The 18,646-nt window shown below is 44.6% G+C and overlaps 1 protein-coding gene across 1 annotated transcript in view; it reads left to right on the top strand.

The window, feature by feature from the left end:
• Positions 1-18,646, top strand: part of LOC126210057 (delta and Notch-like epidermal growth factor-related receptor) — a 364,547-nt gene that overhangs the window by 257,012 nt on the left and 88,889 nt on the right. Inside the window, exon 7 of the mRNA XM_049939540.1 lies at positions 12,529-12,671. Within this exon, the coding sequence (XP_049795497.1) occupies positions 12,529-12,671 (143 nt within the window). The remainder of the gene's footprint in view (positions 1-12,528; positions 12,672-18,646) is intronic.

The raw sequence follows: 18,646 nt of genomic DNA, 5'->3' as shown, positions 1-18,646 counted from the left end.
CTAGTCGCTACAGCGTGAAGTGCCTCTTATCTATAGCGAGCTCCGTGGGCGTTAAAGAAAAGCAAAGTCCCTCCAGTGGTGGAAGTAATTTCTGTTTGTTGCGCGGCGCTTCTTGGAAACAAAGTGGGAGCGCCCAAGGCGCGCGGCCCGGTCTGCGCAAGAGCCGGCTGTTTGCCAATTACTGCGCGCGCGCCGGCTGGCGGGCGCGTGACGTCACTGTTGCTGTTCTGCTGCTCCCTGCTGCCTGCGCGTCCCGTTTATATGCTAATGGCCCCGGCGCAGGCCTTATTTGAATAGCAAAGCCCTCGCGGCCTGAGCCACCCATTACGCGCGCGTTGCGCTGCGATCGCTCTTCAAGCCGGCATCCGATAATGCTTTATTGCTGCGCCGGGGGACGAAAAGACAGCGAACAAGTGGCGCCGACTCAGACGTACCGAGTTGGGCGCAGTTAGAAACTCTGTGAGGCAGTTTAGGGCCGAAATCGTACGGTTCTATTACACCGACACTCTCGGTGTCCTAACGCGAACACTTCAGCCATCTACATGGTTGCTCTACGATTCACACTAGCGACGTCTATTTTGTTTCTAGGCCTCTTTTCTGCAGTCGTAGATATGCAAATAATACACTACTGGCCATTAAAATTGCTGCACCAAGAAGAAATGCAGATGATAAACTGGTATTCATTGGACAAATATATTACACTAGATCTGACATGTGATTACATTTTCACACAATTTCTATGCATAGATCCTGAGAAATCAGTATCCAGGACAACCATCTCTGGCCGTAATAACGGCCTTGATACGCCTTAGCATTGAGTCAAACAGAGCTCGGTTGGCGTGTACAGGTACAGCTGCCCATGCAGCTTCAACACCATATCGCAGTTCATCAAGAGTAGTGACTGGCGTATTGTGACGAGCCATTTGCTCGGTCACCATTGGCCAGACGTTTTTAGTTGGTGAGAGATCTGGAGAATGTGCTGGTCAGGGCTGCAGTCGAACATTTTCTGTATCCAGAAACTCCCGTACAGGACCTGCAACATGCGGTCTTCCATTATCCTGCTGAAATGTAGGGTTTCGTAGGGATCGAATGAAGGGTGGAGCCACGGGTCGTAAAACATCTGAAATGTAACGTCCACTGTTCAAAGTGCCGTCAATACGATCAAGAGGTGATCGAGACGTGTAACCAATGGCACCCTATACCATCACGTCAGGTGATACGCCAGTATGGCGATGACGAATACACGCTTCCAATGAGAGTTCACAGCGATGTTGTCAAACACGGATGCGACCATCAAGATGCACTAAACAGAATTTGGATTCATTCGAAAAAATGACGTTTTGCCATTCGTGCACCCAGGTTCGTCGTTGAGTACACCATGTTAGGCGCTCCTGTCTGTGATGCAGCGTCAAGGGTAACCGCAGCCATTGTCTCCGAAATGATAGTCCATGCTGCTGCAAACGTCGTCGAACTGTTCGTGCAGATGGTTGTTGTCTTGCGAACGTCCCCATCTGTTGACTCGGGGATCGAGACGTGGCTGCACGATCCGTTACAGCCATGCGGATAAGATGCCTGTCGTCTCGATTGCTAGTCATACGAGGCCGTTGGGATCTAGCATGGCGTTCCGTATTACCCTCCTGAACCCACCGATTACATATTCTGGTAACAGTCATTGCATCTCGACCAACGCGAGCAGCAATGTTGCGATACGATAAACCGCAATCGCGATAGGCTACAATCCGACCTTTATCAAAGTCGGAAACGTGATGGTACGTATTTCTCCTCCTTACACGAGGTATCACAACAACGTTTCACCAGGCAACGCCGGTCAACTGCTGTTTGTGTATGAGAAATCGGTTGGAAACTTTCCTCATGTCAGCACGTTGTAGGTATCGCCACCGGCGCCAACCATATGTGAATGCCCTGAAATGCTAATCATTTGCATATCACAGCATCTTGTTCCTGTCGGCTAAATTTCGCGTCTGTAGCTCGTTATCTTCGTGGTGTAGCAGTTTTAATGGCTAGTAGTGTATGAATTAGAAACAGTCTTTTGCGACTGTGTTGAAAGTCTTACAAGGGGCCCCTTCTACTCGTTACCACCCATTTCGTCCGAATTTATGATATATGCAGCTCTTGGTCATAAATTAAAGAGACTGGAGTTGTTCTCTACTAAAACTACGGTTCGGTAGTTTCGTTACAGTACATAAATAATGTATTACATGGTAGGATTACCAGTAGTATTAGCATCATTGGGAGAGAAAGGAAAATGGATGTGTGTAAGAGAAAATGGGAACCGACGGATTCTCTTTGTTCTTTGTTTCTGTGTTTGTTTTGCACATAATTAAAACTGCACAGCTTTTAACGTCAGTTCACTGTGCAATTTATATCCTTAAAAAGCGTAAATTGCATTTTACAAGCAATAAAAGTCAGTTAACCACGTAACGTGTGCGATTGTACGTAACCAAAGCAATTACTTTTGATGCAGTTACAGTTTACATGTACAAATTGTTATCACCTATTATGACTAACAGCAACATGTTTTAAATAAGCTCGACGAAGTATTGGGATAGTGTTTTATATTTTTCTGTGGTTGTTTAAATTTTTCTTTTGAGATAGTTGCGTTTCTAGCGCTATATTTAAATCTGTTTATTTTTTTATATTAATATGATATCCCTCTGTTTGACGTTACAAGCCGGCCGAAGTGGCCGTGCGGTTAAAGGCTCTGCAGTCTGGAACCGCAAGACCGCTACGGTCGCAGGTTCGAATCCTGCCTCGGGCATGGATGTTGGTGATGTCCTTAGGTTAGTTAGGTTTAACTAGTTCTAAGTTCTAGGGGACTAATGACCTCAGCAGTTGAGTCCCATAGTGCTCAGAGCCATTTTTTTGACGTTACAAATGAACAAGTTTAGAATAAAATCTGAATTAATCATTTACAGTTTCAATTTTGCTATAAATACTGTTTGTTTTAAGGTAACAGACAGGAAGATTACTTTGTAGAACAAAAATGTTCCATAGGTTACATTGCCTTTTAGATGTCTTAGCTTAATTTTTAGATACCGTTTCCAGTTTCCAGCAGAATCTAGTAAGAAACTGGACAAAGCGACGAAATTGAGGTAATGCCCGATAGTTATGCAACGCACCTAACGCACAGGTAAAGTGGGAAAATTTAGCAGACCATGGCTACTACGCAAACTACCACAGTCTCCACTTAATTATGGTAGTCTACAGTAGCCTGCAGTAGTTTTACAACTCTGAAAGAGAGAGAAGTGGGAAAAACAGACGGCCAAGTATACAGGAAAGAATACTACGTTTTGTGTGACTTGGGCGTTGCATGAGCCGTTCATGTTAGCTTCTTTTCCAGGCAGCGGCTGACGTCGCAGAAAGATTACAGAACGGCATTCCGAGGGTCGTTAGGACGAGTCTTTACGCGGAAACCTTTTTCTATTCTAGTTCTTAAGTTATATAAGGAAGTAAAACAAAAGAATCTGTAATAAGGTGCTATGTCACGGATTGCGCAGCCCTCCCGCCGGAGGTTCGAGTCCTCCCTCGGGCATGGGTGTGTGTGTCGTTCTTAGCATGAGGTAGTTTAAGTAGTGAGTAAGTCTAGGGACCGATGACCTCAGCAGCTTGGCCCCTTAGGAATTCACACACATTTGAACATTCGAGCACCTATAATAAATTCTATTTATTAATATTTTCATAAAAGACTCGAAGAAGAGAGATAATGATAATTTTGCACTGCAAATAAATTTCAGTAGCGATTATAAGGCGTACACTTAGCATATAAAATTACTTTTATGATTTTGCTGTTGATGATTCGCATGTCCTGGGTTGGTATTCATCGTAAAAACAGGGGAAGCAGCAAATTTCTCAGCATATTGCCCACGTTATAAATGCCACTGTTTTACATCTGCTTGATGGTTTTACAGTTGTTATATAAAAGCAGATTTGGTTTGCATTCATGGAAGGTTGCCTCTCATAGCATACGTAGCGTTTCGTCACATGTTGACGGGGATACCTGGTGACGTACAGTGGGAGGTATTTTGATGCAACCTTCTCAGAATGTTTCTTTCTCTGTCTTTATGAGGTGAGATCAGTTTTGAGACATTTTGATCGAATCCTGCGATAAAATTAGAGATCGCAGAGGGTGGCACTAGTGGAGTGCATTTATGGGGAATCACTTTGATACTGTATGATGGCAATCATACTTCTTCATCTCAAAAATTCTCGTCACCTAATCGTGTCTTTGTTTGCCTTCGTCACGGGGCAATTAACACAACTTATTTATTCTCCTGCACGTAGGGCTTCAACACATAGGTCAAAAATCTATGTATAAGGATGTCGTAAGTTACCCAAATTTTGACGATTAATGGCGACATCTCTACATTTCACTGCATACTCGTCCAACGGTTTTTGAATCCTCTGTCTAACGTTTGCCTTTACGTTTCCTTTTCATGTCTTTCATGAACATATTGATAAATACAATATACCGAGCACTGTTTTGGTTTATTTGTGGCGTACGTAACCTATAAACTGAAAATAGAAAATAAGTTCTCCCATAGATCCTGGCCCAACAATGACCCTCGCATTACCGTTCTGCATTCTTTTCTTTGGCGCCGGCCGCGGTGGTCTAGCGGTTCTAGGCGCTCAGTCCGGAACCGCGCGACTGCTGCGGTCGCAGGTTCGAATCCTGCCTCGGGCATGGATGTGTGTGATGTCCTTAGGTTAGTTAGGTTTAACTAGTTCTCAGTTCTAGTGGACTGATGACCTCAGATGTTAAGTCCCATAGTGCTCAGAGCCATTTGAACCATTTTTTCTTTTCTTTGGCCAACTACTGTTCGGTAATTCCACTAACAGAAATGTCTCATGACTAGCACGACTCGCGCCAAAAACTGTATTCTTTCTCCAAACGCTCGGCCGAGCGTCACTTCTGTCACTTTTATATCTGAGCAGGTCCTACATGGACCAGAACTGTGGAGAAAATCGGCAATGACGAATATGTACGATCAGTTTGTTTGTTACACCATAAACAGTTCTCTTTATTTTAAAGCATCTTCGGTGCTCGCTGTAACAATGCAGCTTTTCTTACAAGAATTTTTGTCAAGGTCGTAAACTGTTCTCTCGTTTTAAATTATTATTACTACTACCGAAAATCAGATTGGTGTAGAAACACTGCCCAGTGCGCCTCCAAACACGATGGCCAACGGGGCTCACTTGGAAGTAGGACTCATCACTGAAGACAGTTTTACTCCAGTCACTGAGTTTCCAGGCCGAATACGTGCCTCGTGACGTCCCGGACAGCGGTGGGATACCAACCTGACTGTTGGCCGCCATTCAGTCCGACAACTAGGAGCGATGGTCCGGGATGTCATTTCATTTCATCTGCGAAACACTTGACAGCACTGCAGTATGTCGACGATATTCTATGCCCCGCTTTGTTTCCCTTCATGGCAAGGCATCTTCTGTTTTCATTTCAGGAAGATAATGCCGACCACACAGACCGAGAATTTCGACTGCTAATCTTCGTGCTTGCCAAATACTACCTTGGCCAGCAAGGTCACACGATCTCTTTTCAGTTGAAAATATCTGTATCGTTGCAGGCAGAGACCTTCAACCATTTTGGGATTTGACGATCTGACGCGCTAGTTGGACGAAATTAAAACTGTGTGCCCGACCGAGACTCGAACTCTGGAGGTCCAGAGTTCGAGTCTCGGTCGGGCACACAGTTTTAATCTGCCAGGAAGTTTCATATCAGCGCACACTCCGCTGCAGAGTGAAAATCTCATTCTGGAAACATCCCCCAGGCTGTGGCTAAGCCATGTCTCCGCAATATCCTTTCTTTCATGAGTGCTAGTTCTGCAAGTTTCGCAGGAGAGCTTCTGTAAAGTTTGGAAGGTAGGAGACGAGGTACTGGCAGAAGTAAAGCTGTGAGTACCGGGCGTGAGTCGTGCTTCGGTAGCTCAGTCGGTAGAGCACTTGCCCGTGAAAGGCAAAGGTCCCGAGTTCGAGTCTCGGTCGGGCACACAGTTTTAATCTGCCAGGAAGTTTCATATCAGCGCACACTCCGCTGCAGAGTGAAAATCTCATTCTGGAAACATCCCCCAGGCTGTGGCTAAGCCATGTCTCCGCAATATCCTTTCTTTCATGAGTGCTAGTTCTGCAAGTTTCGCAGGAGAGCTTCTGTAAAGTTTGGAAGGTAGGAGACGAGGTACTGGCAGAAGTAAAGCTGTGAGTACCGGGCGTGAGTCGTGCTTCGGTAGCTCAAGTTGGTAGAGCACTTGCCCGCGAAAGGCAAAGGTCCCGAGTTCGAGTCTCGGTCGGGCACACAGTTTTAATCTGCCAGGAAGTTTCATATCAGCGCACACTCCGCTGCAGAGTGAAAATCTCATTCTGGAAACATCCCCCAGGCTGTGGCTAAGCCATGTCTCCGCAATATCCTTTCTTTCAGGAGTGCTAGTTCTGCAAGGTACACAGGAGAGCTTCTGTAAAGTTTGGAAGGTAGGAGAGGAGGTACTGGCAGGAGTAAAGCTGCGAGTACCGGGCGTGAGTCGTGCTTCGGTAGCTCAGTTGGTAGAGCACTTGCCCGCGAAAGGCAAAGGTCCAGAGTTCGAGTCTCGGTCGGGCACACAGTTTTAATCTGCCAGGAAGTTTCATATCAGCGCACACACCGCTGCAGAGTGAAAATCTCTTTCTGAAAATAGAATCCTGTTACAATCGAGACTGTTTTACTAAATTTAAAGATTTTGTATCGATCGCCGTTTACGCTCCATTAATAGAATCCTTTCTAAAATTTATTTGATAGAATAAGTTACGCGAGTCACCCCACTTTAAGGCAACTCTTCAACAAGAGTGGCACATTGTGTGAAGAGAGAGCTTTCTACACACACACAGACACACACACACACACACACACACACACACACACACACACACACACACACAAAAGGAATGTTCAAATGTGTGTGAAATCCTATGGGACTTAACTGCTAATGTCATCAGTCCCTGATTGAAATTGCGTGGCAACTGGAAACGTAACGGTACAGACTTACACACAGCGGGTTCTCGAATGACTCCATGAACGACTGCTAATACACACATCAGAAAAAGTTTAGCATCACCCCTTTGACTGTTCAGAGATGTCATTAAACCCACCCAGAGAGCGCTTATTAGACGGAGGGGGTCCGACAGCCGATCAGTTCCAGTCATTCCACCAGGAAGAATGTACACGGCTCATGTTGTCTGTAGTTCAAAAAATGTGTGTGAAATCTTATCGGACTTAACTGCAAAGGTCATTAGTCTCTAAGCTTACACACTACTTAACCTACATTATCCTAAGGACAAACACACACACCCAGGCCCGAGGGTGGACTCGAACATCCGCCGGGAACAACCGCACAGTCCATGACTGCAGCGCCCTAGACCGCTCGGCTAATCCCGCGTGGCGTCTGAAATTCAATCATGCCTAAACGGACAATACCGCGGTTGATTGTGTCCGCATTGTTACTTTGTGCCAGGAAGGGCTCTCAAGAAGGGAAATGTGCAGGTGTCTCGGAGTGAATCAAAGCGATGTTGTTCGGACAGGCAGAAGATACACAGAGACTGGAACTGCCGATGACATGCCTTGCTCAGGCCGCCCAAGGGCTACTACTGCAGTGGATGACCGCTACCTACAGATAATGGCTCGGAGGATCCCTGACAGCAACTCCATCATGTTGAATAATGCTTTTCGTGCAGCCACAGGACGTCGTTTTACGACTCAAACTGTGCGCATTAGGCTGCGTGATGCGCATCTTCACTCCCGACGTCCATAGCGAAGTCCATCTTTGCAACCACGACGCCATGTAGCGCGGTACAGGTGGACCCAACAACATACCCGAATGGACCGCTCAGGACTGGAATCACGTTCTCTTCTCCGATGAGTGTCACGTAAGCCTTCAACCGGACAATCGTCGGAGACGTGTTTGGAGGCAACGGTATCAGGCTGAACGCCTTAGACACACTGTAGGCGAGTGCAGCAAGGTGGAGGTTCCCTGTTGTTTTGGGGTGGCATTATGTAGGGCCGACGTAGGCCGCTGGTGGTGATGGAAGGCGTCGTAATGGCTGTACGATACGTGGATGCTATCTTCCGACCGCTAGTGCAACCACATTGGCGAGACATTCGTCTTCAAGGACGACAATTCGTGCCCCCATCTTGTGAATGACTTCGCTCGAATAGACTGGCCAGCATGTTATTCAGACATGAACGCTATCAAACATGCCTGGCATAGATTGAAAAGAGCTGTGTATGGACGACGTGACCCAACAACCACTCTGAGGAATCTACTCCTAATCGCCGTTGAGGAGTGGGACAATGTGGACAAACAGTGCCTTGATGAACTTGTGGATAGTATGCCACGACGAGTACAGGCTTGCATCAATGCAAGAGGACGTGTTACCGCGTATTAGAGGTACCTGTGTGTAGAGCAATCTTGACCACCACCTCTGAAGGCCTCGCTGTATGGTGGTACAACATGCAGTATGTGGTTTTCACGAGCAATACAAAGGGCGGAAATGATGTTTATGTTGATCTCTATTCCAGTTTTCTGTACAGGTTCCGGAACTCTCGGAACCGAGGTGATGCAAAACTTTTCTTGATGTGTTTACAGCCGGCCGGTGTGGCCAAGCGGTTCTAGGTGCTTCAGTCTGAAACCACGCGACCGCTACGGTCGCTGGTTCGAATCCTGCCTCGGACATGGATGTGTGTCATGACCTTAGGTTAGTTCGGTTTAAGTAGTTCTAAGTTCTAGGGGACTGATGACCTCAGATGTTAAGTCCCATAGTGCTCAGAGCCATCTGAACGATTTGTTTACATTCGGACAGTTGCTTACAGAAGTTTCGCTAGCGATATTGCAAAATAGTTTCGCGTATGTGTGTGCCTATGCAGTGTAGTGCCGCATTCAATAAACGTTTCTTTTCCTACGATAATAATGTGTAACTAAGTTTTTGAAGTTCTCTTGTTCTATTGCCAAAACCGTGATACGATCATAACACGCCTATGTATCGGGTTCTACACTAAAGTTAAGATGGTATAATATATTTAAGTTTTCTAAGGCGCTTACAACTCAGGTGTCACAGCCTCATATAGTATTTGACGTAATCCAATACCCAAATTATTAACCATCTACATCTACATGATTACTCTACAGTTCAGAACTAAGTCCCTGGGAGAGGGTTCAATAAACCACCTTTAAGCTACTTCTGTACTGTCCCACTCTCGAATAGCGTGTGTGATGAACGAACACATAAATCTTTCGTGCGATCTCTGATTTCCCTTGGTGATGACCATTTCTTCCTATGTAGGTGGGCACCAAAAAAATATTTTCACTTTCTGAGGAGAAAGTTTGTGATTTGAATTTCATGAGAAGGTCACGCCGCAGGAGAAGCGCCTCTGTTTTAACGACTCCCACCTCAATTCGTGTGTCATATCCGTCACACTCTCTCCCCTATTTCGCGATAATACAAAACAAGCTGACCATCTCTGAGATTTTTCGATGTCCTCCGTCAATCCTATCTCTTGCGGATCCCACACCACATAGCAATATTTTAGAAGGGAGCGGACAACCATAGTGTACAGGTAAGCAGTCTCTTTAGTGGACCTGTTTCACTTCCTAAGTGTTCTCCAATAAATCGCAGAGTTTCGTTTGCTTTGCACTCAACATTATGTATGTGATCGTTGCAATTTAAGTTATTCGTGATTGTAATTACCAAGTATTTAGCTAAGTTTACAGAATTTAGATTTGTGTGATTGATCGTGTGATTAAAATTTAGCTGATTCTTCTCAGTCTCATGTGGATGACTTGATACTTTTCATAATTTAAAACCAATTCGCACTCTTTGCACCATACATATATATTTTGTATAAATCATTTTGCAATTCGTTTTGATCTTCTGGTGACTTTACACGACAGTAAATAACAGCATCATCTGTAAATAATCTAAGCGAGCTGCTCAGATTGTCTCATAAATCGTTTATGTAGATCAGGAGCAACAGAGGGCCTATAACGCTTCCTTGGGAAACGTCGGTTATTATTTCTAATTTACTTGATGACTTTCCGTCAATTATTAACTTTCTGAGAGGATATTACGAATCCAGGCAGATAACCAAGAAGATAATCCGAAGGATGCAATATCATTAGAAGTCTGTTTTGGGGAATGGTGGGAAAAACCTGTTGGAAATCTGGCAATATGGAATCAACTTGACGCCACTGTCGATATACTCATTACTTCGTGAGAATATAGATCTGGTTATGATTCACAAGAGTGATATTTCTGAATTCCTATTGCAAATCGACGTTAGTGATGTGGAGGTTTAATTCAGAGGATTACTCCTACTTTCTTTCATGGGTATTGGTGTGACTTGTGCAACCTTCCAGTCTTAACCATAAGTGTTAATTGTCTATTGAAAATTGTGTATTGTTAACAAAACCTACAACGACAAGTGACAGGAACAAAATATGTGGATGTATCGTGCTCTTCATTAAATATCTGGAGAAAGTAATACATTCAAGCTGTTTAACGTGGTTACAGTTTAGATTCCACAGCTTCGTTTTTACTCTTTGTGCGAGCTAATCAAGTACTCAGTACTTAGCTGTCTAAAAAAGAGAAGGCCACAACGTTGCAATCACTGACTTATTTCAAACTTTGTACACCTTTAGTAGGTCATTAAAAACGTAATGTCCCAGTAGTAAGGTGCACTAATTTCGAGAAAATCGCAAAAGAAATTTTAGACGTCTATTATGTGGCTTATGTATCTGTGCGTAGGTGCTGGATGTTAGAGTTCATGGCGACGGTTCTACTCACGATCAGAGTTAATAATTATTCTATTTGTTCATCACTGGTGATATTATTTAATTTATATGACATTTGAGGGCTAATTTAATAAAAAACAATTACCGCGTGTATTTGTATGCAGTTTCAATTTGTGTTTTCCATGTCTGCAAGACAAATATAATCGTGAATGGCATTTTCAGTCTGCAGCGGAGTGTGCGCTGATATGAAATTCCTGGCAGATTAAAACTGTGTGCAGGACCGAGACTCGAACTCGGGACGTTTGCCTTTTGCGGGCAAGTGCTCTACCATCTGACCTACTCAAGCACGACTCACGCCCCGTTCTCACAGCTTTAGTTCTGCCATCCTGCAACGTGTGAGGTCTCGAGCACATCCGACGAGTAATTTTACATTATCGTTGTCGCGTCTGACACATTGTGACTTAGACCGAGCGAGGTAGTGCAGTGGTTAGACACTGGACTCGCATTCGGGAGGACGACGGTTCAGTCTCGCGTCCGGCCATCCTGATTTAGGTTTTTCGTGATTTCCCTAAATCGCTCCAGGCAATTGCCGGAATGGTGCCATTGAAAGGGCACGGCCGACTTCCTTCCCCATCCTGCCCTAATCCGATGAGACCGATGACCTCGCTGTCTGGTCTCCTTCCCCAAAACAACCCAACCCCAACCCAACATTGTGACTTACTATGTTAGTGATTGTCAATTGCATAATTACTTGTCGAGGTTTGACTTGGGTTTTCCAAGACTGTCCCTCGTCCTTGAATATTTAATTACTAATAGTAAATAGTCAAATAACACACAAAATTCACTACAAAAAGTGGTTCAAATAGCTTTGAGCACTATGAGACTTAATATCTGAGGTCATAATCCCCTATAACGTAGAACTACTTAAACCTAACTAACCTAAGGACATCACACACATCCATGCCTGAGGCAGGATTCGAACCTGTGTCCGGAGCGGTCACTCGGTTCCAGACTGAAGCGCCTAGAACCTCTCGGCCACACCGGCCGGCAAATTCACTACAACTTCACGAAAATGCACCCGGTTTTTTCACTATATTACCTTTCAAACGTCCTATGAATTAAATAATGTGACCAGTAATGAAAAAACATGGATTAAAAAAAACGTAGATTATAAAAAGGAAATGTTAGCAGGATTCGAATGGTCGCCTCCTCTCTAATCGTCTTGCAGCACGCGAACGCTAACCAATTGGCCATAATCACTACTTCCGACCGGTACCTTTGCACAGATACACCACTTATGCTGGCCGGTGTGGTCGAGCGGTTCTAGGCGCTTCAGTATGGAACCGCGCGACCGCCACTGTCGCAGGTTCGAATCCTGCCTCGGGCATGGATGTGTGTGATGTTCTTAGGTTAGTTAGGTTTAAGTAGTTCTAAGTTCTAGGGGACTGATGACCTCAGATGTTAAGTCCCATAGTGCTCAGAACCATTATTTTACACCAGTTATAGAATAGACGAGTAAAACGTGTGTTGCGATTTTCTCGCACCTGACTACATGGAACATGGTGTAGATTTAATTGCCTACTAAGGGTGTGCTAAGTCTGAATTAAATCTGTGATCCCAACGTTGTGGCCTCCCCTTGAAAAAGACATTTGAGAAACGTCAGTCTTTGTACTGTTTTTGTGGTCTAATCCAAGTGTTTCCAGACTGTGCGCTAACAGGCGATGTGGCGGTGTGCCGGCAGGTTTCACGGGCATGAACTGCGAGTACGAGTACAACGAGTGCGAGTCTTCGCCGTGCATGAACGGTGGCACCTGCACGGACCAGGTGGGCCGCTTCTCGTGCGCCTGCGGCCGCGGCTACACCGGCAACAGGTGCCAGGTCAAGGTGAGTGCCCCTGCTGGCCCGCTGCCCGCCACGCGCGCTGTGGCCGGCCGGTATTGACGCCCAGCTCCCGGTTCTATTGCTGGGGGTAGGTCTGCCTCCTGTAGATGATGGCTGTTTCACTTCTCTCTATACTACATTGACAGCAAATGACTAAATTTTGTGGAAGAACTTGAGCCTTCGATACCGCTCGTTGTCTCTGACCCATGACGTAGTGTGTGTGGGTGACGTGATGTAAGTGTGGAATGTTGCTTTGTTTTGATTTGGGCGCTAGTAGAATCAGCTGATGGCGGGCTTTGTGATATTGGGTTTGCAGATGAAGATGTGAATTATAATGGTACGGGAACGTCATTAAATCTACAACTATTCGAACAGAAGAAAACGGTATTTATTGTGTTCACGCTGTGTCTGAACAAGTACTTCGAATGTTCCTTTGGTATTATGTTACAGTTAAATACTAGCTATGTAGGCAATACTTCTGAGAATGAATGTACTCGTTCGAAGCTGTTCACCACTAAAGATTATATGAGACTGTGGCAGAAAACTAGATAAAAAATAAAGAAGATAACGAGCTCATGCTCCTAATCCGTCTGAGCTTACATTATCCGTGATTGTCTTAGTAACAAGCATAAACCGTCATTAAAATTTACGTGAACTTGCAGTTTATTGTCGATACATCTTTCGTCTAACTATATTTGTGTCCAAAATGATAGCATCAAACTGCTGTTTCCCCTTCCTGTGTCTAATTCACTATATAATCATGGTAACCAGATGTCCGTACCATCGTCTTCTGCGTGGAAGATGGCAATCAACGGACAGCCATGCGAACGATGACGTCAGGGCATCAATCAAACGGGTATAGTTTGCAGGGTAGTCCCACATCTACCGTAGATGTGTACACAGTCAAAGTCGATGCAGTACTGCACACAGAAGACGCCTACCATACTCTCTGAGGTGGTGGGCTATAGGAAGAATGGAAGCAGGACAGTCACAAACTGATTTAGTCCGAAGGCTTAGTGTGAATCGTTCTGTTGTTTCTCCGATGTGGCGATGGTTTGTTGAGTCCTAAACTGTATCCCGAAGACCAGGGCAGGGCTGACCACGGGGCGGACCACGTTTGACTTCAGAATGGAGGACCATTATTTGGCCCTAAGAGTATGACATTACCGCTTTAGCACGGCAACTGACACGTGAGCTCGCAGCATTCTCTGGACGTGTTGTATCGAGGCAAACGGTGTACATGTTTCAGCAAAGTCGTTTTTATTGTCAGAGACATACTGTATGTCTACCTCTGACGCGTCTTCAAGAAGCGAACGTCTAGACTGTAGTCACCAATAGGCCACCTGGACGGTCGAACAGTGGGCCAATGTTGCTTTCTCAAATGAGTCCCGATGTAGTCTGGAGAGTGATTCTTGATGGATTCGCTTCTGGAGGGAACGTGGAGAACGATTTAGGGACCCAAATACTGCGAAAAGATACCAAGATCGAGGAGGACCCCTGAAGGTGTCTGCAGGGATTATGTTTACCACTCGAATCCCTCTTCATGAGATTGTGCTGGTGAATCGGCTAGGTTTAATTGCTTCAGGTATCATGACGAGATCTTGGGACCTCATCTGTGGTTGTTGCGAGGTGCTGTGGGCCCTGCCGTCGTATTGGTGGACGATAAATTTCGACCTCATGGAGCACGGATGGTTGATGTTTTCTTGGAAATGGAGATGTTACACGTGTAGCGTGGTCTGCTCGTTCTCCCGATTTGAATCCCATATTTCATGTCAGCGATGCGCCGGGGACACGGCTTGCATTACGTCAACATCCACCAACCACTCTCCAAGACTACGAGCAGCTCTGCAGGAAGAATGGGCGTCATTGCCTCAACATGAGACTAATGACATCATTCACAGCACGCCCCGTCGTTGTCAGGCCTGTATTGCTGCCAGAGGTGGCCACACCCCATACTTAGTACATTAGCCGCTTGTCAGAATGTGTGTGCAAATCCGTTAAGTTGGAAAAAAACGAAGAACAGTTTCGTCTACCGTTATGGATGTTGCAGTCGTTTGCGTTCTGTATTCTTTACATTGTTTATACTTCACTGTCACCTTTTTACACTGTTTTGTGGCAAAATAAACTGAACCTTGCAACATTTCCTTTTGTTGCTTTATTTTTTGACACCAGTGTATAAAGTTCTAGCCTGGCGTGCTTCTTGGTCAGAGATCGGGGCTCAGTTTTTTCGTGAAATGTCAGTATTCTTCACTACCTGTATTGGAATCACTCTTTTGCTTTCTGTTTTTGTAGTGGTTTTTGAATTTCTACACTGATAGCAGACTTTTCAGTTTTGCTATATAGACCAAGTGATCATTCCGATAACAGTTACAGTTGTTTCTCTTTCTTTTTTTTGTCTTTGAAGTTAACTGTTGCAACTTTTCTCGCAATTTTTTGCAATTTCGTAATTTTGTAGTTGATATTTTTGTTTTTTGTTCATTCTCGCACAAAACCACCTTCTTGGAGGGATTGTACCATTAGGTTCAATATTTATTCTAAGGAATTTATGCATTTCCTTATTTATATTTGTACGAGGGCCATTTTTAACCTAAGGTTCGATCGGTTGCGAAACTAAAGCAACAGCGAAAGTCCGACGAAACTTTGTGCAGATGTGTTGCAAAGTGTCTCTTTTATGACCGTAGATCGCGTCATGTCGCACTTTTGAGTTCTCAGAGCACACTGAGTACGTAAAAATGCCTCCAAAACAACAGTATTTGTATTTAGATTCTGGACGTGGGGCGGAGGGGGGGGGGGGGGGGAAAGGAAGGAGTCGATGTTCTGACTGATTTTATCCAGACACATAACGTACCTGTAATATACCTGTCATGCGTGTCCGTATTCATAAGAGTAGCCAGCCACACACTGCAGGCGGAAGAAAGACACTCCTGCAGCGTATTCGATGCGAAGTATTTGATCTCCACCACACAACCCATACTTGACTATATCGATCTTCATCTCTTTGCTCATATGAACCAATGGCTAAGAGGACATGAGGACAGCATTTTGGCACGGACATGGAGCTGCAGGCAGCGTCCAGAGTTGGTGCAAAACAGAGGCCACTATCTTTTATGATTAAGGTATTTGGAAGTTGGTGCCAATCTACAACAAATATCTATGTTGGAGCGGCGAGTATGCAGAGATGTAGCTGTTAGCTCCAGCTAAATATTGCACATTAAAAGATTTTTATTTTCACTGTGGTTGCCATTTAAAATCTTGAAAAAAATAATAGGGTAATTTCCAAGAATGTTTGCCTAACGAAGCCACGGGCCCCACAGGATAGATATCGAACATGCGTTCTAAATCGATCACGCGATTGTGGTGGCGGGAGTTACGTCGAGTGTTTATAGTGGTCGCTATAACAACGACAAAAGAATAATGTTGATTACAATACTTGTAATTACAAAGGGAATAACTTATCTCACTCGTCACCGACGTTTTCGTCATGAGCAATCCCATTTGATGTGTATGCTACGGAAAGGATTCCCTTCTTGCCATAATCTGGTTTTTTGTTCTTGCTATGTGCGACTCGTCCGCCTCAACAACTTTATTTGGCCCACCGATCGGTGTCCTGGTTCAAAAATGGTTCAAATGGCTCTGAGCACTATGGGACTCAACATCTTAGGTCATAAGTCCCCTAGAACTTAGAACTAATTAAACCTAACTAACCTAAGGACATCACACACACCCATGCCCGAGGCAGGATTCGAACCTGCGACCGTAGCAGTCCCGCGGTTCCGGACTGCAGCGCCAGAACCGCTAGACCACCGCGGCCGGCATCGGTGTCCTGTCGTTCGACACTATCACATAACATATCTGAAAAACCCGAAATAGTTGTACACGGTATTAGTAGATAAGTCAGTTTCCGACGCAGTTACTTGCAGAGTGTAGTCCTAATCCAGCAAGATACAAGAATTATGCTGTTCTGGATCGATAATTTAGATCAGTCAAACCATGTATTTTTCCTGAAAGTCGTTCGTTTACCACAGTGTCCACAATGAAATTGTAAAGTTGTTTCACTATCAGAACTCTTATTAGGAACTTTTATAGACTTCACCCCACTGCCGTCTACACAGTCTCTCCTTTAGTCATCTGATATTAGTCCATATTTGGGGCAAATGTTCAAACACTTCTCTACATACATAAGCTCGGAATTAGATTGTTCCATACCAGGAAATCGGCCGAAGAAAACACCATACATCCCAACCAAGTACCGACATAAATATTTTGTTTTAACAGTAACTTACAAAAATTTATCATAACTCCCGCAACCACAATTGCATGATCGATGTACAACCGCCGCGCTCGATATCTATCGTGTGCGGCCAGCGGCTTCCATAGGTAACCATTCTTTGAAATAAATTTTTACGTGATGCAGTCGGAATATTCATAGGTAGAAACTAAAAACTAGAAGACTAGAGATCCCTGTAGTGGTAGAGTAATTATGAGTACTTACCTGTAGTGTAGAAATAACAGCTGCAAAAATGTTATGTATGAAATTAGGACCCACTAATGTATTTAGGCAGTGGGTTAACATGTATAAATATAATAATTGAATAAAGAATTTTAAAAAAATGGATGATGTCATGCTCGCCATTTTGCAATCGTGTTTGTGTTACACTTCAGGGCTTATGATGACGTCATGAGTCAAAGTAGTTGGCGGGTATCGAAAGCTTCAGCGTATCCAATATTACTTATTTTATTTATAGTGCATATGCAATATAGCAATAAGAATATATAGAATACATGGTTAGAGAAAGAAGAACGTAACTATCGCTCCACGAAAAAATTATCCGAATGGGACGGAAATTGGTAGATGTGATGTACATGTACAGACAAACAGATAATTCCTATTTCAGAAAAATCGATTATTTATGCAAGAGACAGAAATTGAGGCTGATGCAAGCAGTTATTCGGCTTGACATTGATACACAGAGCTGTCGGATGTCCTCCTGAGAGATATCGCGCAAACTTCTGTGCAATCGGCGCTTTAGATCGCAAAACATCGAGCTTGTTGGATGGTCCTGTCAATAAGGCTCAATACGTGCTCAATTGGGGAGTGATCCAGGGACCTTGCTGTCCAATGCAGTGTTTGACAAGCATGAAGACAAGCAGTAAAAACTTTTGCCTTGTGCGAGTGGACATTAACTTGCTGAAATGTAAGCCCAGTATGGCGCAGAGTATCGGCGACGTATGACTGTGCTGTAAGGGTGTTGTGAATGAGAACCAGAAGGATATTGCTACAAAATGAAATGGTTACCCAGACCACCACTCCTTGTTGCTGGGGTGCTGGGCAGTCCACAATTAGGTTAGTAGCCCACTGCTGTCCAGGGCACCTCCAGGCACGTCTTCGGTCTCGAATGTCATTCACTGGGGTAGATTTGTCTTCAGCGATGTATTCCTCTTCGAACTGAGCCCTGATGACCAGGTAAGACTTGTCTGGAAATGTCACAGACAGTAGTGTTACACCAACCTGACAGTCGCCCACCATACTGTACGACAACCAGGAGCGATGGTCTATGGCGCCATTTCATCTTCCAGCAGGACCCCTTTGACTGTCATCCGTGGTTCCCTTACAGCACAACGGTACGTTGATAATAATCTAAGTCCACTTCGTTGCCCTTCAGGGCAATCCATCCTGGACTCGTATTTCAGCAAATAATTCATGTCCGCACTTGTCGAAAATTTCTAATGCTTTTCTTCGTTCTTGCCAGGACCTACCTTTGCCAGCAATGTCGCCAGATTTCTCCCCAATTGAGAACGTTTGGGGCATCATGGGTAGGACCCTGTAAAGTGCTCGGGATTTTGACAATCTAACTCGACAGTTGTACAGAATTGGCACGATGTGACTCAGAAGGGCTGCCAACACATCTGTTAATCAATGCCAAACCGAATACCTCCTTGCAAAATGGGCAGTGTTGGACCAACATCTTATTGATTTG

Source organism: Schistocerca nitens, chromosome 1 (assembly GCF_023898315.1).
Source record: "Schistocerca nitens isolate TAMUIC-IGC-003100 chromosome 1, iqSchNite1.1, whole genome shotgun sequence".
NCBI classification, from domain to species: Eukaryota; Metazoa; Arthropoda; class Insecta; order Orthoptera; family Acrididae; genus Schistocerca; species Schistocerca nitens.
This window is presented reverse-complemented; position numbering and strand designations above follow the sequence as displayed.